The sequence below is a fragment of the Nerophis ophidion genome, linkage group LG22, assembly GCF_033978795.1.
Source record: "Nerophis ophidion isolate RoL-2023_Sa linkage group LG22, RoL_Noph_v1.0, whole genome shotgun sequence".
NCBI lineage: Eukaryota > Metazoa > Chordata > Actinopteri > Syngnathiformes > Syngnathidae > Nerophis > Nerophis ophidion.
In genome coordinates, this window is record NC_084632.1 from 9961482 (window position 1) to 9981173 (window position 19692).

The 19692-nt window shown below is 39.2% G+C and overlaps 1 protein-coding gene across 2 annotated transcripts in view; it reads right to left on the reverse strand.

Moving 5' to 3' along the window:
* Positions 1-13147: 13147 nt before the first annotated feature.
* Positions 13148-19692, reverse strand: part of si:ch1073-396h14.1 (disintegrin and metalloproteinase domain-containing protein 10) — a 171681-nt gene continuing 165136 nt past the window's right edge. For both annotated transcript variants that reach the window (XM_061883233.1, XM_061883234.1), the window contains exon 15: positions 13148-13408. In XM_061883233.1, the coding sequence (XP_061739217.1) occupies positions 13304-13408 (105 nt within the window). In that variant the 3' untranslated portion in view covers positions 13148-13303. The remainder of the gene's footprint in view (positions 13409-19692) is intronic.

The window sequence follows — 19692 nt, forward strand, 5'->3', positions numbered from 1 at the left end:
TTCCTTCAGGAAAATTAAAATTTTCAGCACAATCCCATTTAAGTTTAGACAAACATTACAGGATATCACCACATGGGCTCAGGAAAACTTCATAAAACCACTGTCAGTAACTACAGTTGGTCGCTACATCTGTAAGTGCAAGTTAAAACTCTACTATGCAAAGCCAAACCCATTTATCAACAATATCCTGAAACGCCGCCGGCTTGGCTGGGCCCGAGCTCACCTAAGATGGACTGATGCAACTGGAAAAGTGTTCTGTGGTCTGACGAGTCCACATTTCAAATTATATTTGGAAACAGAGGATGTCATGTCCTCCAGAACAAAGAGGAAACTAACCATCCGGATTGTTTTAGGCGCAAAGTCCAAAAGCCAGCATCTGTGATGGTATGGGGGTGTATTAGTGCCCAAGGCATGGGTAACTTACACATCTGTGAAGGCACCATTAATGCTGAAAGGTCCATACAGGTTTTGGAGCAACATATGTTGTCATCCAAGCAACGTTGTCATGGACGCCCCTGCTTATTTCAGCAAGACAACTGTTACAACAGCGTGGCTTCGTAAAAAAAGAGCGCGGGTACTTTTCTGGCCCGCCTGCAGTCCAGACCTGTCTCCCATCGGAAATGTGTGGCGCATTATAAAGCGTAAAATACGACAGCGGAGACCCCAGACTGTTGAACGACTGAAGCTCTACATAAAACAAGAATGGGAAAGAATTCCACTTTCAAAGCTTCAACAATCAGTTCCCAAACATTTATTGAGTGTTGTTAAAAGAAAAGGTGATGTAACACAGTGGTGAACATGCCCTTTCCCAACTACTTTGGCACGTGTTGCAGCCTTGAAATTCTAAGTTAATTATTATTTGCAAAAAAAAAAAAGTTTATGAGTTGGAACATCAAATATGTTATCTTTGTAGTGCATTCAATTGAATATAAGTTGAAAAGGATTTGGAAATCATTGTATTCCGTTTATATTTACATCTAACACAATTTCCCAACTCATATGGAAACAGAGTTTTTACTTTTGAAGTAAGCATTCAGCACTGCTCTGCAGGGGTTCAATGCGCCTTTAAAGGCCTACTGAAACCCACTACTACCGACCACGCAGTCTGATAGTTCATATATCAATGATGAAATATTAACATTGCAACACATGCCAATACGGCCTTTTTAGTTTACTAAATTGCAATTGTAGATTTCCCGCGGAATTTCTTGTTGAAAACGTCGCTGAATGATGACGCGTGTTTGTGTGACGTCTCGGGTTGTAGCGGACATATCAGCCCAGCACCACTTATGGCTGGAAGTCATCTCTTTTCATCGCATAATTACACAGTAATTTGGACATTTGTGTTGCTGAATCTTTTGCAATTTGGTCAATTAATAATGGAGACTATAAAGAACAATGCTGTTGGTAGAAAGCGGTGTATTGCAGCCGCCCTTAGCAACCAAAACACAGCCGGTGTTTCTTTGTTTGTTGTGAAGCTTTAACACAGAGCAGCCCTCCGACTTTCAGGTATGACTTTATAATCTCACTAAAACACTATTAACACAATAAGCAGATAAGGGATTTTCGAGAATTATCCTAGTAAATGTGTCTAATAACATCTGAATCGCTCACAGTACCGTTTTTTTCTTTTTTAATTGTTTTTTTAGTGCTTCACTCTAACTTTCCTCATCCACAAATCTTTCATCCTCGCTCCAATTAATGGGGAACTCGTCCTTTTTCTTGGTCCGAATTGCACTTGCTGCTGGAGGCTATGATTATAAACAACGTGAGAATGTGAGGAGCCGTACAACCCCTGACGTCGCGCGCACATCGTCTGCTACTTCCTGTAAGGGCAAGGCTTTTTTATTAGAGACCAAAAGTTGCGAACTTTATCGTCGATGTTCTCTACTAAATCCTTTCAGCAAAAATATGGCAATATTGCAAAATGATCAAGTATGACACATAGAATGGACCTGCTGTACCCGTTTAAATAAGAAAATCTAATTTCAGTAGGTCTTTTAGATGGAAACTTGTTCTGGGTGCTTTATTGTTGTTACCACAACAAACCTACCTGCCTTTCTTCACAGTGACCTCCAACCTGTTACCTCTACAAACACCTGGTATTGTTTTTAGCATTAGCATCATTTATTGAACAGCAATACATCACCATTCGTCATTTCAGATTTTTATCGGGATTCTTTTTCCATCCTTTTTTTTTTTGTATGACATCCTATGATCGGTAGTGACTTCTTGTGTCTCAAACTCTTCATATTTGCACTGAGGGCCTTCTAAAAGCTGAATGTGATGTGTCGTGTAAAGAACTTTGGATAATACCTACAGACCATTTACCATTTGTACGTGATGATTTATTGTAACATTATTTTGTAGCGACAAGCACTGTTTTGGTCTTCCTGTGTACTCCATTGTAGATACATGTAAATATATGATGTTTTATTGTGTATATTATTGAATAAACCAACACACGCGAAAGGTCGTTGACTCACCTTGCTTTCTTTTTGTACGTTTTGATTAAAGACCTTCAAAAAAAAAAAAGTGATTGTCCTTGCAAGACGGACACAAAGTTATTACAAAGTGACTCAAAATCAGAATCCATGAAGATGAACCAAATGATTATTCGGCTATCCTTCTGCTGGAAATGGAAAATGACAACAAAACGTGGCAAAATATTTACAACAAACATTATAATGTCTATATATTTATATGTACTGTATATATATATACATATATATATGTATGGATATGTGTGTATACAGTGGGGCAAAAAAGTATTTAGTCAGCCAGCGATTGTGCAAATTCTCCCACTTAAAATGATGACAGAGGTCTGTAATTTTCATCATAGGTACACTTCAACTGTGAGAGACAGAATGTGGAAAAAAAATCCAGGAATTCACATTGTAGGAATTTTAAAGAATTTATTTGTAAATTATGGTGGAAAATTTGTATTTGGTCAACCATTCAAAGCTCTCACTGATGGAAGGAGGTTTTGGCTCAAAATCTCACGATACATGGCCCCATTCATTCATTCGTCCTGTCCCCTTAGCAGAAAAACAGCCCCAAAGCATGATGTTTCCACCCCCATGCTTCACAGTAGGTCTGGTGTTCTTGGGATGCAACTCAGTATTCTTCTTCCTCCAAACACGGCGAGTTGAGTTTATACCAAAAAGTTCTATTTTGGTTTCATCTGACCACATGACATTCTCCCAATCCTCTGCTGTATCATCCATGTATCCATTTTGGTATAAACTCAACTCGTCGTGTTTGGAGGAAGAAGAATACTGAGTTGCACACAATCAACTTATCTCCTCTCAATGTATAAAAGGAGAGAAGGAGGAGGAAAGCAAAGAGCAGACGAGGAGGATGACGACGGCGGCTGAAAAGCGGACCGTGAGCGATAAGTGGAGAGGAGCAGCTGAAAAGCGATCCGACCTGAAGACAAAGCTTTATTGCAAAATAAACAAGAGTCAAACCTGCTCAAAATCAATGACCTTCCTTGATGGTCCGTGGAACCCGCACGACGACGGCAAGAGTCGTTCACAAGCTGGTAGTCCAAGAGCTGGATATAAAGTCAAAGGCTTGATAGAGCTAGTAGTCCAAGAGCTAGATATACAGTAAAGTCAAACAGGATGATACAGCTAGTAGTCCAAGAAGTGGATATAAAGTCAAAATGCTTGATAGAGCTAGTAGTCCAAGAGCTGGATATAAAGTCAAAAAGGATGATACAGCTAGTATTCAAAGAGCTGGATATAAAGTCAAAATGCTTCATTGAGCTAGTAGTCCAGGAGCTGGATATAAAGTCAAAAAGGCTTGATAGAGCTAGTAGTCCAATAGCTGGATATGCAGTAAAGTCAAACAGGATGATACAGCTAGTAGTCCAAAAACTGGATAGAAAGTCAAAATGATTGATAGAGCTAGTAGTCCAAGAGCTGGATATAAAGTCAAAAAGGATGATACAGCTAGTAGTCCAAGAGCTAGATATACAGTAAAGTCAAACAGGATGATACAGCTAGTAGTCCAAGAACGGGATATAAAGTCAAAATGCTTGATAGAGCTAGTAGTCCAAGAACTGGATATAAAGTCAAAATGCTTGATAGACCTAGTAGTCCAAGAGCTGGATATAAAGTCAAAAAGGATGATACAGCTAGTAGTCCAGGAGCTGGATATAAAGCCGAAAAAGATGATACAGCTAGTAGTCAAAGAGCTGGATATAAAGTCAAAATGCTTCATAGAGCTAGTAGTCCAGGAGCTGGATATAAAGTCAAAAAGGCTTGATAGAGCTAGTAGTCCAAGAACTGGATATAAAGTCAAAATGCTTGATAGAGCTAGTAGTCCAAGAGCTGGATATAAAGTCAAAAAGGATGATACAGCTAGTAGTCCAGGAGCTGGATATAAAGCCGAAAAAGATGATACAGCTAGTAGTCAAAGAGCTGGATATAAAGTCAAAATGCTTCATAGAGCTAGTAGTCCAGGAGCTGGATATAAAGTCAAAAAGGCTTGATAGAGCTAGTAGTCCAATAGCTGGATATGCAGTAAAGTCAAACAGGATGATACAGCTAGTAGTCCAAAAACTGGATAGAAAGTCAAAATGATTGATAGAGCTAGTAGTCCAAGAGCTGGATATAAAGTCAAAAAGGATGATACAGCTAGTAGTCCAAGAGCTAGATATACAATAAAGTCAAACAGGATGATACAGCTAGTAGTCCAAGAACGGGATATAAAGTCAAAATGCTTGATAGAGCTAGTAGTCCAAGAACTGGATATAAAGTCAAAATGCTTGATAGAGCTAGTAGTCCAAGAGCTGGATATAAAGTCAAAAAGGATGATACAGCTAGTAGTCCAGGAGCTGGATATAAAGCCGAAAAAGATGATACAGCTAGTAGTCAAAGAGCTGGATATAAAGTCAAAATGCTTCATAGAGCTAGTAGTCCAGGAGCTGGATATAAAGTCAAAAAGGCTTGATAGAGCTAGTAGTCCAAGAACTGGATATAAAGTCAAAATGCTTGATAGAGCTAGTAGTCCAAGAGCTGGATATAAAGTCAAAAAGGATGATACAGCTAGTAGTCCAGGAGCTGGATATAAAGCCGAAAAAGATGATACAGCTAGTAGTCAAAGAGCTGGATATAAAGTCAAAATGCTTCATAGAGCTAGTAGTCCAGGAGCTGGATATGCAGTAAAGTCAAACAGGATGATACAGCTAGTAGTCCAAAAACTGGATAGAAAGTCAAAATGATTGATAGAGCTAGTAGTCCAAGAGCTGGATATAAAGTCAAAAAGGATGATACAGCTAGTAGTCCAAGAGCTAGATATACAGTAAAGTCAAACAGGATGATACAGCTAGTAGTCCAAGAACGGGATATCAAGTCAAAATGCTTGATAGAGCTAGTAGTCCAAGAACTGGATATAAAGTCAAAATGCTTGATAGAGCTAGTAGTCCAAGAGCTGGATATAAAGTCAAAAAGGATGATACAGCTAGTAGTCCAGGAGCTGGATATAAAGCCGAAAAAGATGATACAGCTAGTAGTCAAAGAGCTGGATATAAAGTCAAAATGCTTGATAGAGCTAGTAGTCCAATAGCTGGATATAAAGTCAAAAATGATGATACAGCTAGTAGTCCAAGAGCTGGATATAAAGTCAAAAATGATGATACAGCTAGTAGTCCAAGAGCTAGATATACAGTAAAGTCAAACAGGATGATACAGCTAGTAGTCCAAGAACTGGATATAAAGTCAAAATGCTTGATAGAGCTAGTAGTCCAAGAGCTGGATATAAAGTCAAAAAGGCTTGATAGAGCTAGTAGTCCAAGAACTGGATATAAAGTCAAAAAGGATGATACAGTTAGTAGTCCAGGAGCTGGATATAAAGCCGAAAAAGATGATACAGCTAGTAGTCAAAGAGCTGGATATAAAGTCAAAATGCTTCATAGAGCTAGTAGTCCAGGAGCTGGATATAAAGTCAAAAAGGATGATACAGCTAGTAGTCCAGGAGCTGGATATAAAGCCGAAAAAGATGATACAGCTAGTAGTCAAAGAGCTGGATATAAAGTCAAAATGCTTCATAGAGCTAGTAGTCCAGGAGCTGGATATAAAGTCAAAAAGGCTTGATAGAGCTAGTAGTCCAAGAACTGGATATAAAGTCAAAATGCTTGATAGAGCTAGTAGTCCAAGAGCTGGATATAAAGTCAAAAAGGATGATACAGCTAGTAGTCCAGGAGCTGGATATAAAGCCGAAAAAGATGATACAGCTAGTAGTCAAAGAGCTGGATATAAAGTCAAAATGCTTGATAGAGCTAGTAGTCCAATAGCTGGATATAAAGTCAAAAATGATGATACAGCTAGTAGTCCAAGAGCTAGATATACAGTAAAGTCAAACAGGATGATACAGCTAGTAGTCCAAGAACTGGATATAAAGTCAAAATGCTTGATAGAGCTAGTAGTCCAAGAGCTGGATATAAAGTCAAAAAGGATGATACAGCTAGTAGTCCAGGAGCTGGATATAAAGCCAAAAAAGATGATACAGCTAGTAGTCAAATAACTGGATATAAAGTCAAAATGCTTGAAAGAGCTAGTAGTCCAAGAGCTGGATATAAAGTCAAAAAGGATGATACAGCTAGTAGTCCAAGAGCTAGATATACAGTAAAGTCAAACAGGATGATACAGCTAGTAGTCCAAGAACTGGATATAAAGTAAAAATGCTTGATACAGTTAGTAGTCCAAGAGCTGGATATAAAGTCAAAAAGGATGATACAGCTAGTAGTCCAGGAGCTGGATATAAAGCCGAAAAAGATGATACAGCTAGTAGTCAAAGAGCTAGATATAAAGTCAAAATGCTTGATAGAGCTAGTACTCCAAGAGCTGGCTATAAAGTCAAAATTGATGATACAGCTAGTAATCCAAGAGCTAGATATACAGTAAAGTCAAACAGGATGATACAGCTAATAGTCCAAGAACTGGATATAAAGTCAAAATGCTTGATACAGCTAGTAGTCCAAGAGCTGGATATAAAGTAAAAAAGGATGATACAGCTAGTAGTCCAAGAGCTAGATATACAGTAAAGTCAAACAGGATGATACAGCTAGTAGTCCAAGAACTGGATATGAAGTCAAAATGCTTGATAGAGCTAGTAGTCCAAGAGCTGGATATAAAGCCAAAAAAGATGATACAGCTAGTAGTCCAGGAGCTGGATATAAAGCCAAAAAAGATGATACAGCTAGTAGTCCAAGAGCTGGATATTAAGTCAAAAAAGATGATACAGCTAGTAGTCCAGGAGCTGAATATAAAGTCAAGGGGTAGTCCAAGAGCTGGATATAAAGTCAGAAAATATGATACAGTTAGTAGTCCAGGAGCTGAATATAAAGTCAAGGGGTAGTCCAAGAGCTGGATATAAAGTCAAAAAGGATGATACAGCTAGTAGTCCAGGAGCTGAATATAAAGTCAAGGGGTAGTCCAAGAGCTGGATATAAAGTCAGAAAATATGATACAGCTAGTAGTCCAGGAGCTGAATATAAAGTCAAAGGGTAGTCCAAGAGCTGGATATAAAGTCAAAAAAGATGATACAGCTAGTAGTCCAGGAGCTGGATATAAAGTCAAGGGGTAGTCCAAGAGCTGGATATAAAGTCAAAAAAGATGATACAGCTAGTAGTCCAGGAGCTGGATATAAAGTCAAGGGGTAGTCCAAGAGCTGGATATAAAGTCAAAAAGGATGATACAGCTAGTAGTCCAATTCATTGAAGCATATCTTGAATTGGATTGATGGAAAGCTGCAAGAACCTTGCACATCAAATCAAGCATTAAATAGCTGAGATAGTGACTTCATCCCATCTGAGCTTGCAAACACCAAAGCTGCACTTTCTCCAACTTGACTTGGAAAATGTCAAGAGTCGGATCAAATCAAGACAAAAATATGAGAGTTGTGTATAAGTGTCCCTAATAAACAGGCAGGCCTCTCCGCTCGACCGCATTCTCCGCCTCCTCGCCGCCATCTTGGGCCGGGCTACAGCGTGCCCTGCCCCGCCTGCTCGTTCGCTGGCTCCGCCTCTCCACACAGCTCTATCAAGCCTTTTGACTTTATATCCAGCTCTAAAGTGGGCCCCTGAGAGGTATGTAGGTCAGAGGTCACAGCAACAGTAGTGTGACGCCCGTCAGTCGGTTGAAAGACAAGAACAAAGTGGGGGAAAGTTCCCTCTTTACATGTGGGTGTGTTGGGTATGCCCACCCCCACAGTCACCACACCTGTTAACTGTAACATGAGGAGAGGAGAGATCATCACGTGAGGAGAGCACGACATCGTGCACCTGCTGGAAACATCTAATGTCGCCACCGACGTTGAAATGAAGTATGGCAACTATAACATTGCATTATTTTATGCATTAGCATCATTCTTTCGTTATTTTTAATTCATTCATTAAAGACCTACTGAAACCCACTACTACCGACCACACAGTCTGATAGTTTATACATCAATGATGAAATATTAATATTGCAACACATGCCAATACGGCCGGTTTAGTTTACTAAATTGCAATTTTAAATTTCCCGTGGAGTTTCGTGTTGAAAATGTCGCGGAATGATGACGTGTGTTTGTGACGTTATTGGTTGGAGGGGACATTTTAGCCCAGCACCACACACGGCTAAAAGTCGTCTCTTTTCATCGCATAATTACACAGTATTTTGGACATCTGTGTTGCTGAATCTTTTGCAATTTGTTCAATTAATAATGGAGACTATAAAGAAGAATGCTGTTAGTGGATTGCAGCTGCCTTTAGCAACCGAAACACAGCCGGTGTTTCTTTGTTGTGAAGCTTTAACACAAAGCGGTCAAGCGAACATGTTTCTCTACGTCAACCAGCAAGTTTTTGGATGGAAAAATTGTGGTATTAAGTCAGCTCTTACCGGAGACTTCAGTGGATTATGGGACCGCCTCCTGGAGCTGTCAAAAAGGCATCTATGATCTTGGCTCCTGCATTGGCTTCTCTCTGAGACACTGGCGTTCACCGCAGCCATCCGAATTTCAAGTATCATCATCATCATCATTTATTTTTTTTCCTTTCATGAAAATGCATATTTACAAGCCACGTATAATTGACACTTTCATTGTTTTTTTTCTTATACATTTCCATGATCAGAAAGGAGCAGAAGTATGACTTTAGAATCTCACTAAAACACTATTAAAACAATAAGCAGATAAGGGAGTTTCCAGAATGATCCTAGTAATAGTGTCTAATTACATCTGAAACGCTACCACTGCCACCGCCCGGAGCCGTCACTTTTTTTTTTTCTTTTTAGTGCCTCACTCTAACTTTCCTCATCCACGAATCTTTCATCCTCGTTCAAATTAATGGGGAAATCATCGCTTTCTCGGTCCGAATAGCTCTTGTTGCTGGTGGCCATGATTGTAAACAATGTGAGGATGTGAGGAGCTCCACAACCCATGACGTCACGCGCACATCGTCTGCTACTTCCGGTACAGGCAAGGCTTTTTTATTAGCGACCAAAAGTTGCAAACTTTATCGCCGATGTTCTCTACTAAATACTTTTAGCAAAAATATGGCAATATTGCGAAATGATCAAGTATGACACATAGAATCGACCTGCTATCCCCGTTTAAATGAAACATCTCATTTCAGTAGGCCTTTAATGTATTTGTTTTTGAAATACTTGTCCTCATCTCCCAAATCAAATATTATTTATTTAGTTTGCCATTACTGGTGAACATTACTGGTCATTGGCAAGTAAGCCCTAATCAATTCATCTGCTATTGATTGTTGTAAGCCCCGCCCACAGACCGGAAGTCATCCTGTTTGAATCCTCGCACAGTAAAGCACTTGTCAACCTTTTTTCTGCATTTCTCTTCTCTGCTGAGTGCTAAAAGACATTTCTGTTGTCTGGTGAGTGTATACAGTATATAATATGTAAATATGACATGTTATTATGAATGTGCATACCTACTTACAGCATGTACAGTATATAAAACAATAATGGAAGCTTTTGGATGTTTTCTTAAAGCGCTTTATAAGCGGACTTCCATTGGCTTTACTGTTGACTTTTACTCGCGCATATAGGGGTTCTTGTCCAAGGATTGCAAATGATAGACAAAATGCCCAAAAAAGTGTACCCTATTTCCTTGAATTGCCGCAGGGCATATAGTATGCGCCTGCCTCGAATTACTGCCGGGTCAAACTCGCTTCCCAAAATAATTAGCGCATGCTTAGTATTACTGCCGGGTCAAACTCGTGACGTCACGAGTGACACTTCCACTGTCACCATTTTCAAAATGTAGGAGGCTGATTTCAATACCGGTAATTTGAAATCGCATAAAGGGAAGAAGATTAGGAGCTATTCAGTAGGATTTAAGGTCCAAGCTATTGAATACCGGTATGCTAAAAAGAACAGTAAGCAGCTATGTTTTATTAATATTCCTGTTGCGCCGACGGTCCAGCAGACAGGTAGGACACGCTGGAGCCCGGCCCAAGATGGCGGCGAGGAGACGGCGAGCGAATGGAGAGGAGCGACCTGGACTGAGTTTTTATTGAAAAAGCAATCACATTCCTTAATATAAACATCCCAATGACATTGCAAACTTGTATTCTTGGGGATCTCCATCAAAAAGTAAAAATGTATATATTTCAATATGCATAATAACAAAACGGGTAATATTAAAAGAATGGATAAATGTTGATAGTCAGGGGCGCCGCTAGGGATTTTGGGCCCCATGAAACTAATCTTTACAGGCCCCCTAACACAGCGGCAACATCATCATTAGGGGGCTCTCTGGGCCCCCGTCCATCATGGGCCCCTAAAATCCGTCTCCTTTACCCCCCCTTTTTGGTGCCCCTGTTGATAGTCCAACTCATGCTGACTGGTATACACAAGCAATGGAGATGATATCAGTAGAAAAAACTGCCTTTAGTTTAGACAATAATGAGTCATATATTGGAATATGGGATCCATTATTGAAATTGGTTTTAAGTATTAAATGAACCAAAATATGACTTAATATATATTTGTGTAAAATATTGGACACAGTGTGTTATACAGCTTATGAGATGCTATGCATTGTTCATTTTTTTTTGTATTAACGTTTTTAATGATATCAATGAGGGATTTTTAATCACTGCTATTTTGAAATTGTTACTAATATTGATAATATTCATTTTTGTTTCACTACTTTTAGATTGTACCTTGTCATGTTTGTGTCCTCAATTGCTCTGTTAATTGCTATTCTGAATGTTGCTAGGTCGAGTTTGGTTTTGGAAGTTGACTGCATTAGTATGTATTGTTTTGTTGGATTGATTAATAAATGTATTAAAAATAAATAAATAAATAAATAAAATAAAGTCAAACTGCTAAAGCCATGTCCTTCCTTGGTGGTCCTGGGAACCCACAAGACGACGGCTTGAGACCGTCACAATACCGTAGCTGCGCCTGTCAAATATGAGTCATTAAAGGGGAACATTATCACAATTTCAAAAGGGTTAAAAACAATAAAAATCAGTTCCCAGTGGCTTGTTGTATATTTTGAAGTTTTTTTTCCAAATTTTCCCGGTCCCGGAATATCCCTAAAAAAAGCTTTAAAGTTCTTGATTTTCGCTATTTGCGATGAGACTATCCATTTCCCTGTGACGTCATACAGTGCTGCCAATGTAAACAACATGGCGGTTACCACAGCAAGATATAGCGACATTATCTCGGATTCAGACTCGGATTTCAGTGGTTTAAGCGATTCAACAGATTACGTATGTATTGAAACAGATGGTCAGAGTATGGAGGCAGATAGCGAAAACGAAATTGAAGAAGAAATTGAAGCTATTGAGCGGATAGCTATTGACGCTATTCGGCCATAGCGTGGGTGTACCTAATGAAGTGGCCCATAGCATGGCTGCCTTATTAGCATCGCCGGTAAAATGTGCGGACCAAACGATCAGGACTTTCGCATCTTGTGACACTGGAGCAATTTAAATTCGTCGATTGGTAAGTGTTTGTTTCGCATTAAATGTGCGTATCTAGTTTCAAATGTACATACAGCTAGCGTAAATAGCATGTTAGCATCGATTAGCATAGCATGATAACATCGATTAGCTGGCAGTCAGGCCGCGACCAAATATGTCTGATTAGCACATAAGTCAACAACATCAACAAAACTCACCTTTGTGATTTCGTTGACTTAATCGTTGCAAATGCATCTGCAGGTTATCCATACATCTCTGCGCCATGTCTGTCTTAGCATCGCCGGTCAAATGTGAAGACACTTTGGCACATTCAATGGGGGTCTGGCGGCAGATATCTTGCCAGTGGTGCAACTTGAATCCCTCCCTGTTAGTGTTGTTACACCCTCCGACAACACACCGACGAGGCATGATGTCTCCAAGGTTCCAAAAATTAGTAGAGAAAACGGAAAATAACCGAGCTGAGACCCGGTGTTTGTAATGTGAAAATGAATATGGCGGGTGTGTTACCTCGGCGACGTCACGTTCTGACATCATCGCTAAATGACCGATAAACAGAAAAGCGTTTAATTTGCCAAAATTCACCCATTTAGAGTTCGGAAATCGGTTAAAAAAATACATGGTCTTTTTTCTGCAACATCAAGGTATATATTGACGCTTGCATAGGTTTGGTGATAATGTTCCCCTTTAAATGACTCCCGCTTCCCTGCTGTAGGGGGCGCTAGTGATCCTTCTTGCGACTACTCGGCTGCAGAAGAAGTGAAATGAGTGACGTGATATGTGCTGGAGAAGGTAATAAAAGAAAATCTCCATCGAGACAGAGAGACTTTTAAAACTGAAGAAAGATAAGGAAGACTTCAATAAACAAGTTATCGATGCTTTTGATCAGAAGGAGCTGGCATGGACTATATTTATAAGTAAAGGTAAGACCATAACAACGTTTTTTTTATTAAATGTGCTTTTAATGATGGTATCCTTACATCACACTCGAATTTTTACTGCATGCCTTTGGTAAGTGCCGGAGTGAGAAGAGGTTTTAATATAAATAGCGCATGCTTACTTTTACAGCATGCCTTTGGTAAGCGCAGGGGTGAGAAGAGGTTTTAAATTAATTAGCGCCCCGGCGGCAATTCAAGGAAATACGGTGGTTTCTTTTCAAATTGTTGAACATCGCTAGCTAACCCTCGCAGTGTTGAATTTGCAAAATGTGATCATTTCTTTTGTATTTGATTGACTCTTGCAGGCTGCAACAAAAGCAGTGTGAGAATGTGCACTTGGAAGTGTATTAGTTCCATCTTGAGGACATTGCTGAAGATCCCGGACCAATCCCGTGATGGCTGGTGTGAAGGAAAGGTGAGTGAGTCATTCCAGGTGTGTGGTGTCTAGACGTTTGCCACACAGGCAGACGGTGCTCCCCATGATGGCTGCCAGGGTCAGGATGGCCAGCAAGATGACCCACCAGTGAGCCTGGAGACACCAAACATATGGCATTGAATGAATGAATGAAATAAGTTTATTTCGGTCATTTAATCAATCAAATCAATCAACCATTTTGTGTGATCAGTTTAACAGTACAGGTTATACGTAAACACATTTACACACAAAGGAAAATAAATAGAATGACCAAAAAAGGAATAGGCTGAAGCCAAAGCTTATATTTGCCTATCCTATACCTTCACTGAAAATAAGATTTCCTAGAACATAAACAACTATATTTTATAATTTTCGGTTATTTCACTTATCAAGGTTTTCTTAAACCTTAACAAAGAAGTGCATGTCTTCAGCTCATCACTGAGCTTGTTCCAACATTTAGCTCCTAAAACTGTAATACATTTGTATTTTATATTCCTTCTCTCTTTACCTATTTCAAAAATCAATATCCCCCCGAAAATTATAGTTTTCTCCTCTTAAATGTATATACGGCGGATACTGCAAATATCCAAAATAGTTTCTCTCGTTTTGATTAAAAAACATTAGAAGAATTGTTACAACGTGTAAATGGAATAAAACAAATAACATGTTTACTTGACCCACTTCCTGGGAAACTTATCAAGGAGCTCTTTGTATTATTAGGTCCATCAGTGCTAAATATTATAAACTTATCACTTTCCTCGGGCACTGTTCCCCTAGTATTCAAAAAAGCGGTTATTCATCCTCTCCTTAAAAGACCTAACCTCGATCCTGATCTCATGGTAAACTATCGACCGGTGTCTCACCTTCCCTTTATTTCGAAAATCCTCGAAAAAATTGTTGCAGAGCAGCTAAATGAACACTTAGCGTCTAACAATCTATGTGAAACCTTTCAATCCGATTTCAGGGCAAATCACTCGACTGAGACAGCCCTCGCAAAATTGACTAATGATCTATTGCTAACGATGGATTCTGATGCGTCATCTATGTTGCTGCTCCTCGATCTTAGCGCTGCTCTCGATACCGTCGATCATAATATTTTATTAGAACGTATCAAAACACAAATTGGTATGTCAGACTTAGCCCTGTCTTGGTTTAACTCTTATCTTACTGACAGGGTGCAGTGCGTCTCCCATAACAGTGTGACCTCGGACTATGTTAAGGTTATGTGTGGAGTTCCCCAGGGTTCAGTCCTTGGCCCTGCACTCTTCAGCATCTACATGCTGCCGCTGGGTGACGTCATACGCAAATACGGTGTTAGCTTTCACTGTTATGCTGATGACACCCAACTCTACATGCCCCTAAAGCTGACCAACACGCCGGATTGTAGTCAGCTGGAGGCGTGTCTTAATGGAATTAAACAATGGATGTCCGCTAATTTTTTGCAACTCAACGGCAAAAAAACGGAAATGCTGATTATCGGTCCTGCTAGACACCGACCTCTATTTAATAATACAACTTTAACATTTGACAACCAAACAATTAAACAAGGCGACTCGGTAAAAAATCTGGTTATTACCTTCCACCCAACTCTCTCCTTTGAGTCACACATTAAGAATGTTACTAAAACGGCCTTCTTCATGCGTTTGTTACGTCTCGTCTCGATTACTGTAATGTATTATTTTCGGGTCTCCCCATGTCTAGCATTAAAAGATTACAGTTGGTACAAAATGCGGCTGCTAGACTTTTGACAAGAACAAGAAAGTTTGATCATATTACGCCTATACTGGCTCACCTGCACACTTAAAATGGGACTTTAAGGTTTTACTACTTACGTATAAAATACTACACGGTCTAGCTCCATCCTATCTTGCCGATTGTATTGTACCATATGTCCCGGCAAGAAATCTGTGTTCAAAGGACTCCGACTTATTAGTGATTCCCAAATCCCAAAAAAAGTCTGCGGGCTATAGAGCGTTTTCATTTTGGGCTCCAGTACTCTGGAATGCCCTCCCGGTAACAGTTCGAGATGCCACCTCAGTAGAAGCATTTAAGTTTCACCTTAAAACTCATTTGTATACTCTAGCCTTTAAATACACCTCCTTTTTAGACCAGTTGATCTGCCGCTTCTTTTCTTTTTCTCCTCTGTCCCACTCTCCCTTGTGGAAGGGGTCCGGTCCGATGGCCATAGATGAAGTACTGGCTGTCCAGAGTCGGGACCCAGGATGGACCACTCTTCGGGAACCAGGATGGACCGGTCGCCTGTGTATCGGTTGGGGACATCTCTACGATGCTGATCCGACTCCGCTTGGGATGGTTTCCTGTGGACGGGAATCTCGCTGCTGTCTTGGATCCGCTTTGAACTGAACTCTCGCGGCTGTGTTGGAGCCACTATGGATTGAACTTTCACAGTATCATGTTAGACCCGCTCGACATCCATTGCTTTCGGTCCCCTGGGGGGGGAGGGGGGTTGCCCACATTTGTGGTCCTCTCCAAGGTTCTCATAGTCATCATTGTCACTGGCGTCCCACTGGGTGTGAGTTTTCCTTGCCCTTATGTGGGTTCTTCCGAGGATGTCGTAGTCGTAGTGGTTTGTGCAGTCCTTTGAGACATTTGTGATTTAGGGCTATATAAATAAACATTGAATGATTGAAATGAAATAGCCTAAGAATACAAGCTGGAAGGGTGTTATTCTTGGGATGCAACTCAGTATTCTTCTTCCTCCAAACACGACGAGTTGAGTTTTTACGTAAAAGTTCTATTTTGGTTTCATCTGACCACATGACATTCTCCCAATCCTCTGCTGTATCATCCATGTATCCATTTTGGTATAAACTCAACTTGTTGTGTTTGGAGGAAGAAGAATACTGAGTTGCATCCCAAGAACACCACACCTACTGTGAAGCATGGGGGTGGAAACATCATGCTTTGGGGCTGTTTTTCTGCTAAGGGGACAGGACGAATGATCCGTGTTAAGGAAAGAATGAATGGGGCCATGTATCGTGAGATTTTGAGCCAAAACCTCCTTCCATCAGTGAGAGCTTTGAATGGTTGACCAAATACTTATTTTCCACCATAATTTACAAATAAATTCTTTAAAATTCCTACAATGTGAATTCCTGGATATTTTTTCCACATTCTGTCCCTCACAGTTGAAGTGTACCTATGATGAAAATTACAGACCTCTGTCATCATTTTAAGTGGGAGAACTTGCACAATCGGTGGCTGACTAAATACTTGTTTGCCCCACTGTATGCAATCAAAACAGTTATGTCAACAAATTATTTAGACAAATGTAATAATTACAAATAAAGTGAGCATTATAATTACTCTAAGCATTCAATATATACATTTTCATATTATGCAAATAAAGTAAATAGTCCTCTTTTGGCTGAGTAAACATAAACCACCTTAAAAAGAAATTAAAGGCCTACTGAAACCCACTACTACCGACCACACAGTCTGATAGTTTATATATCAATGATGAAATATTAACATTGCAACACATGCCAATACGGCCGCTTTAGTTTACTAAATTGCAATTTTACATTTCCCGCGAAGTGTCGTGTAGAAAACGTCGCAGTATGATGACGCGTGCATTTGACGTCTCGGGTTGTAGCGGACATTATTTTCCAGCCCGATCCAAGCTATGAGTAGTCTGCTTTAATCGCATGATTACACACTTTTCTGGACATCTGTGTTGCTGAATCTTTTGCAATTTGTTCAATTAATAATGGAGACGTCAAAGAAGAAAGTTGTAGGTGGGAAGCTTTTAGCCTTTAGCCACAAAAACACAGCCGGTGTTTCCTTGTTTAAAATTCCCGAAGATGAAGCTTTACTATGGATCAGAGCGGTCAAGCGAACATAGATCCCTACTACATTTCAACCGGCAGTTTTCGGTGAGAAAATTGTGGTAATAAGTCGCCTCTTACCGGAGACATCAGCGGAGCTTCCGTCCTGCTGCAGCTGCCGTGACTTCCCTCAGAGACTCTGGCGTCAACACACCCGTGGCCACACCCCTCCCACTTTCAGGTACTATTTAATCTCACTGAAACACTAGCAACACAATAGGCAGATAAGGGATTTTTCCAGAATTATCCTAGTAAATGTGTCTAAAACATCTGAATCACTCCCAATGCAATCACCATTCTTTTTTTTGTGTGTAGTCCTTCACTCTAAATTTCCTCATCCACGAATCTTTCATCCTCGCTCAAATTATGGGGAAATTGTCGCTTTCTCGGTCCGAATAGCTCTAGCTGCTACTGGCTATGATTATAAACAATGTGAGGATGTGAGGAGCCCTACAACCCGTGACGTCACGCGCACATCGTCTGCTACTTCCGGTACAGGCAAGGCTTTTTTAATAGCGACCAAAAGTTGCAAACTTTATGGTCGATGTTCTCTACTAAACCCTTTCAGCAAAAATGTGGCAATATCGCGAAATGATCAAGTATGACACATAGAATGGACCTGCTATCCCCCTTTAAATAAGAAAATCTCATTTCAGTAGGCCTTTAAAGGACAGTAAAAGTCATTTCTAAGTTTTGGAACAACATGAATATATAATGTTCAATCATCTACATATGGGCTTGAGTTGGTTTCCTTGAAGGTTACAATCAGAACTTTATTCAGGATTGTGAAGTGCCTCGTGTACAAACTGAACAGAAACAACAACAACAAGATGTTGATTCTTCTGGAGCCAAAGGAAGAGAAAGGCACACAAGCATGGTGGGGGAACAAACGGGGGAAAGGTGGTTGATGTCTGCCAGGGAAAACCGAGGTACGGCTAAACTCCCACACCTGCCATTCCACATTTGCCACGCTGTCAAGAAGATGGAAGCCTCAAAGCCTCAAAGGCGTCTCATCTCAGACAAATGGACGTCGCTACTTTGACTTACTTCAGCCAGACATCTGCTGATTCTTCTAGTAAACCTTCCTTCTGGACACAACTCCCACCAAATGGCAGCACTCATGCATACATGACATCTTTCATGCATGACGTATAAAGAGGAACACATGACTCTTCCTTTGTTAACAGTTGGACAGAGCTTTTTCATCTACTGAATGCAAATCTTGAAACCAAGACCTACTTCTTGGGTACTGATTAATGCCAAGGGCTACCAGTTGGATACACACTTAAATAAATTGCCAGAAATAGCCAATTTGCTCAATTTACCTTTAATAAGTAAATCTATATATATATATATATATATATATATATAAAAACAATGGGTATTTCCGTCGGTCATTCCGTCGTACATTTTTTTTCCTTTTACGGAAGGTTTTTTGTAGAGAATAAATGATTGAAAAAAACACTTAATTGAACGGTTTAAAAGAGGAAAAAACAGGAAAAAAAAAGGAAATTACATTTTGAAACATAGTTTATCTTCAGTTTCGACTCTTTAAAATTCAAAATTCAACCGAAAAAAAGAAGAGAAAAACTAACTAATTCGAATCTTTTTGAAAAAAATAAAAAAAGAATTTATGCAACATAATTAGTAATTTTTCCATATTAAAATTAATTTTAGAATTTTGATGACATGTTTTAAATAGGTTAAAATCCAATCTGCATTTTGTTAGAATATACAACAAATTGGACCAAGCTATATTTCTAACAAAGACAAATCATTATTTCTAAAATTTAGAAATAAATTCAAAAGACTTTGAAATAAGATTTAAATTCGATTTTAAATTTTTTCTAGATTTGCCAGAATATTTTTTTAAATTTTTAACCGTAATAAGTTTGAAGAAATATTTCACAAATATTCTTTGTCGAAAAAACAGAAGCTAAAATGAAGAATTAAATTAAAATGTATTTATTATTCTTTACAATAAAAAAAATACATTTGCTTGAACATTGATTTAAATTGTCAGGAAAGAAGAGGAAGGAATTTAAAAGTTAAAAAGGTATATGTGTTTAAAAATCCTAAAATCGTTTTTAAGGTTGAATTTTTTTCGCTAAAATTGTCTTTTTGAAAGTTATAAGAAGCAAAGTAAAAATATAAATGAATTTATTTAAACAAGTGAAGACCAAGTCTTTAAAATATTTTCTTGGATGTTCGAATTCTATTTGAGTTTTGCTTGAGCTGATTTCAGACATTTTATGACAAACTGTGAGTGAGATTGTGCACCTCGTCTTGACTACAAATAGAAACCCCGTTTCCATATGAGTTGGGAAATTGTGTTGGATGTAAATATAAACGGAATACAATGATTTGCAAATCCTTTTCAACCCATATTCAGTTGAATGCACTATTTTTTTGGGGAAATAATAAATAACTTACAATTTCATGGCTGCAACACGTGCCAAAGTATTTGGGAAAGGGCATGTTCACCACTGTGTTACATCACCTTTTCTTTTAACAACACTCAATAAACGTTTGGGAACTCAGGAAACAAAT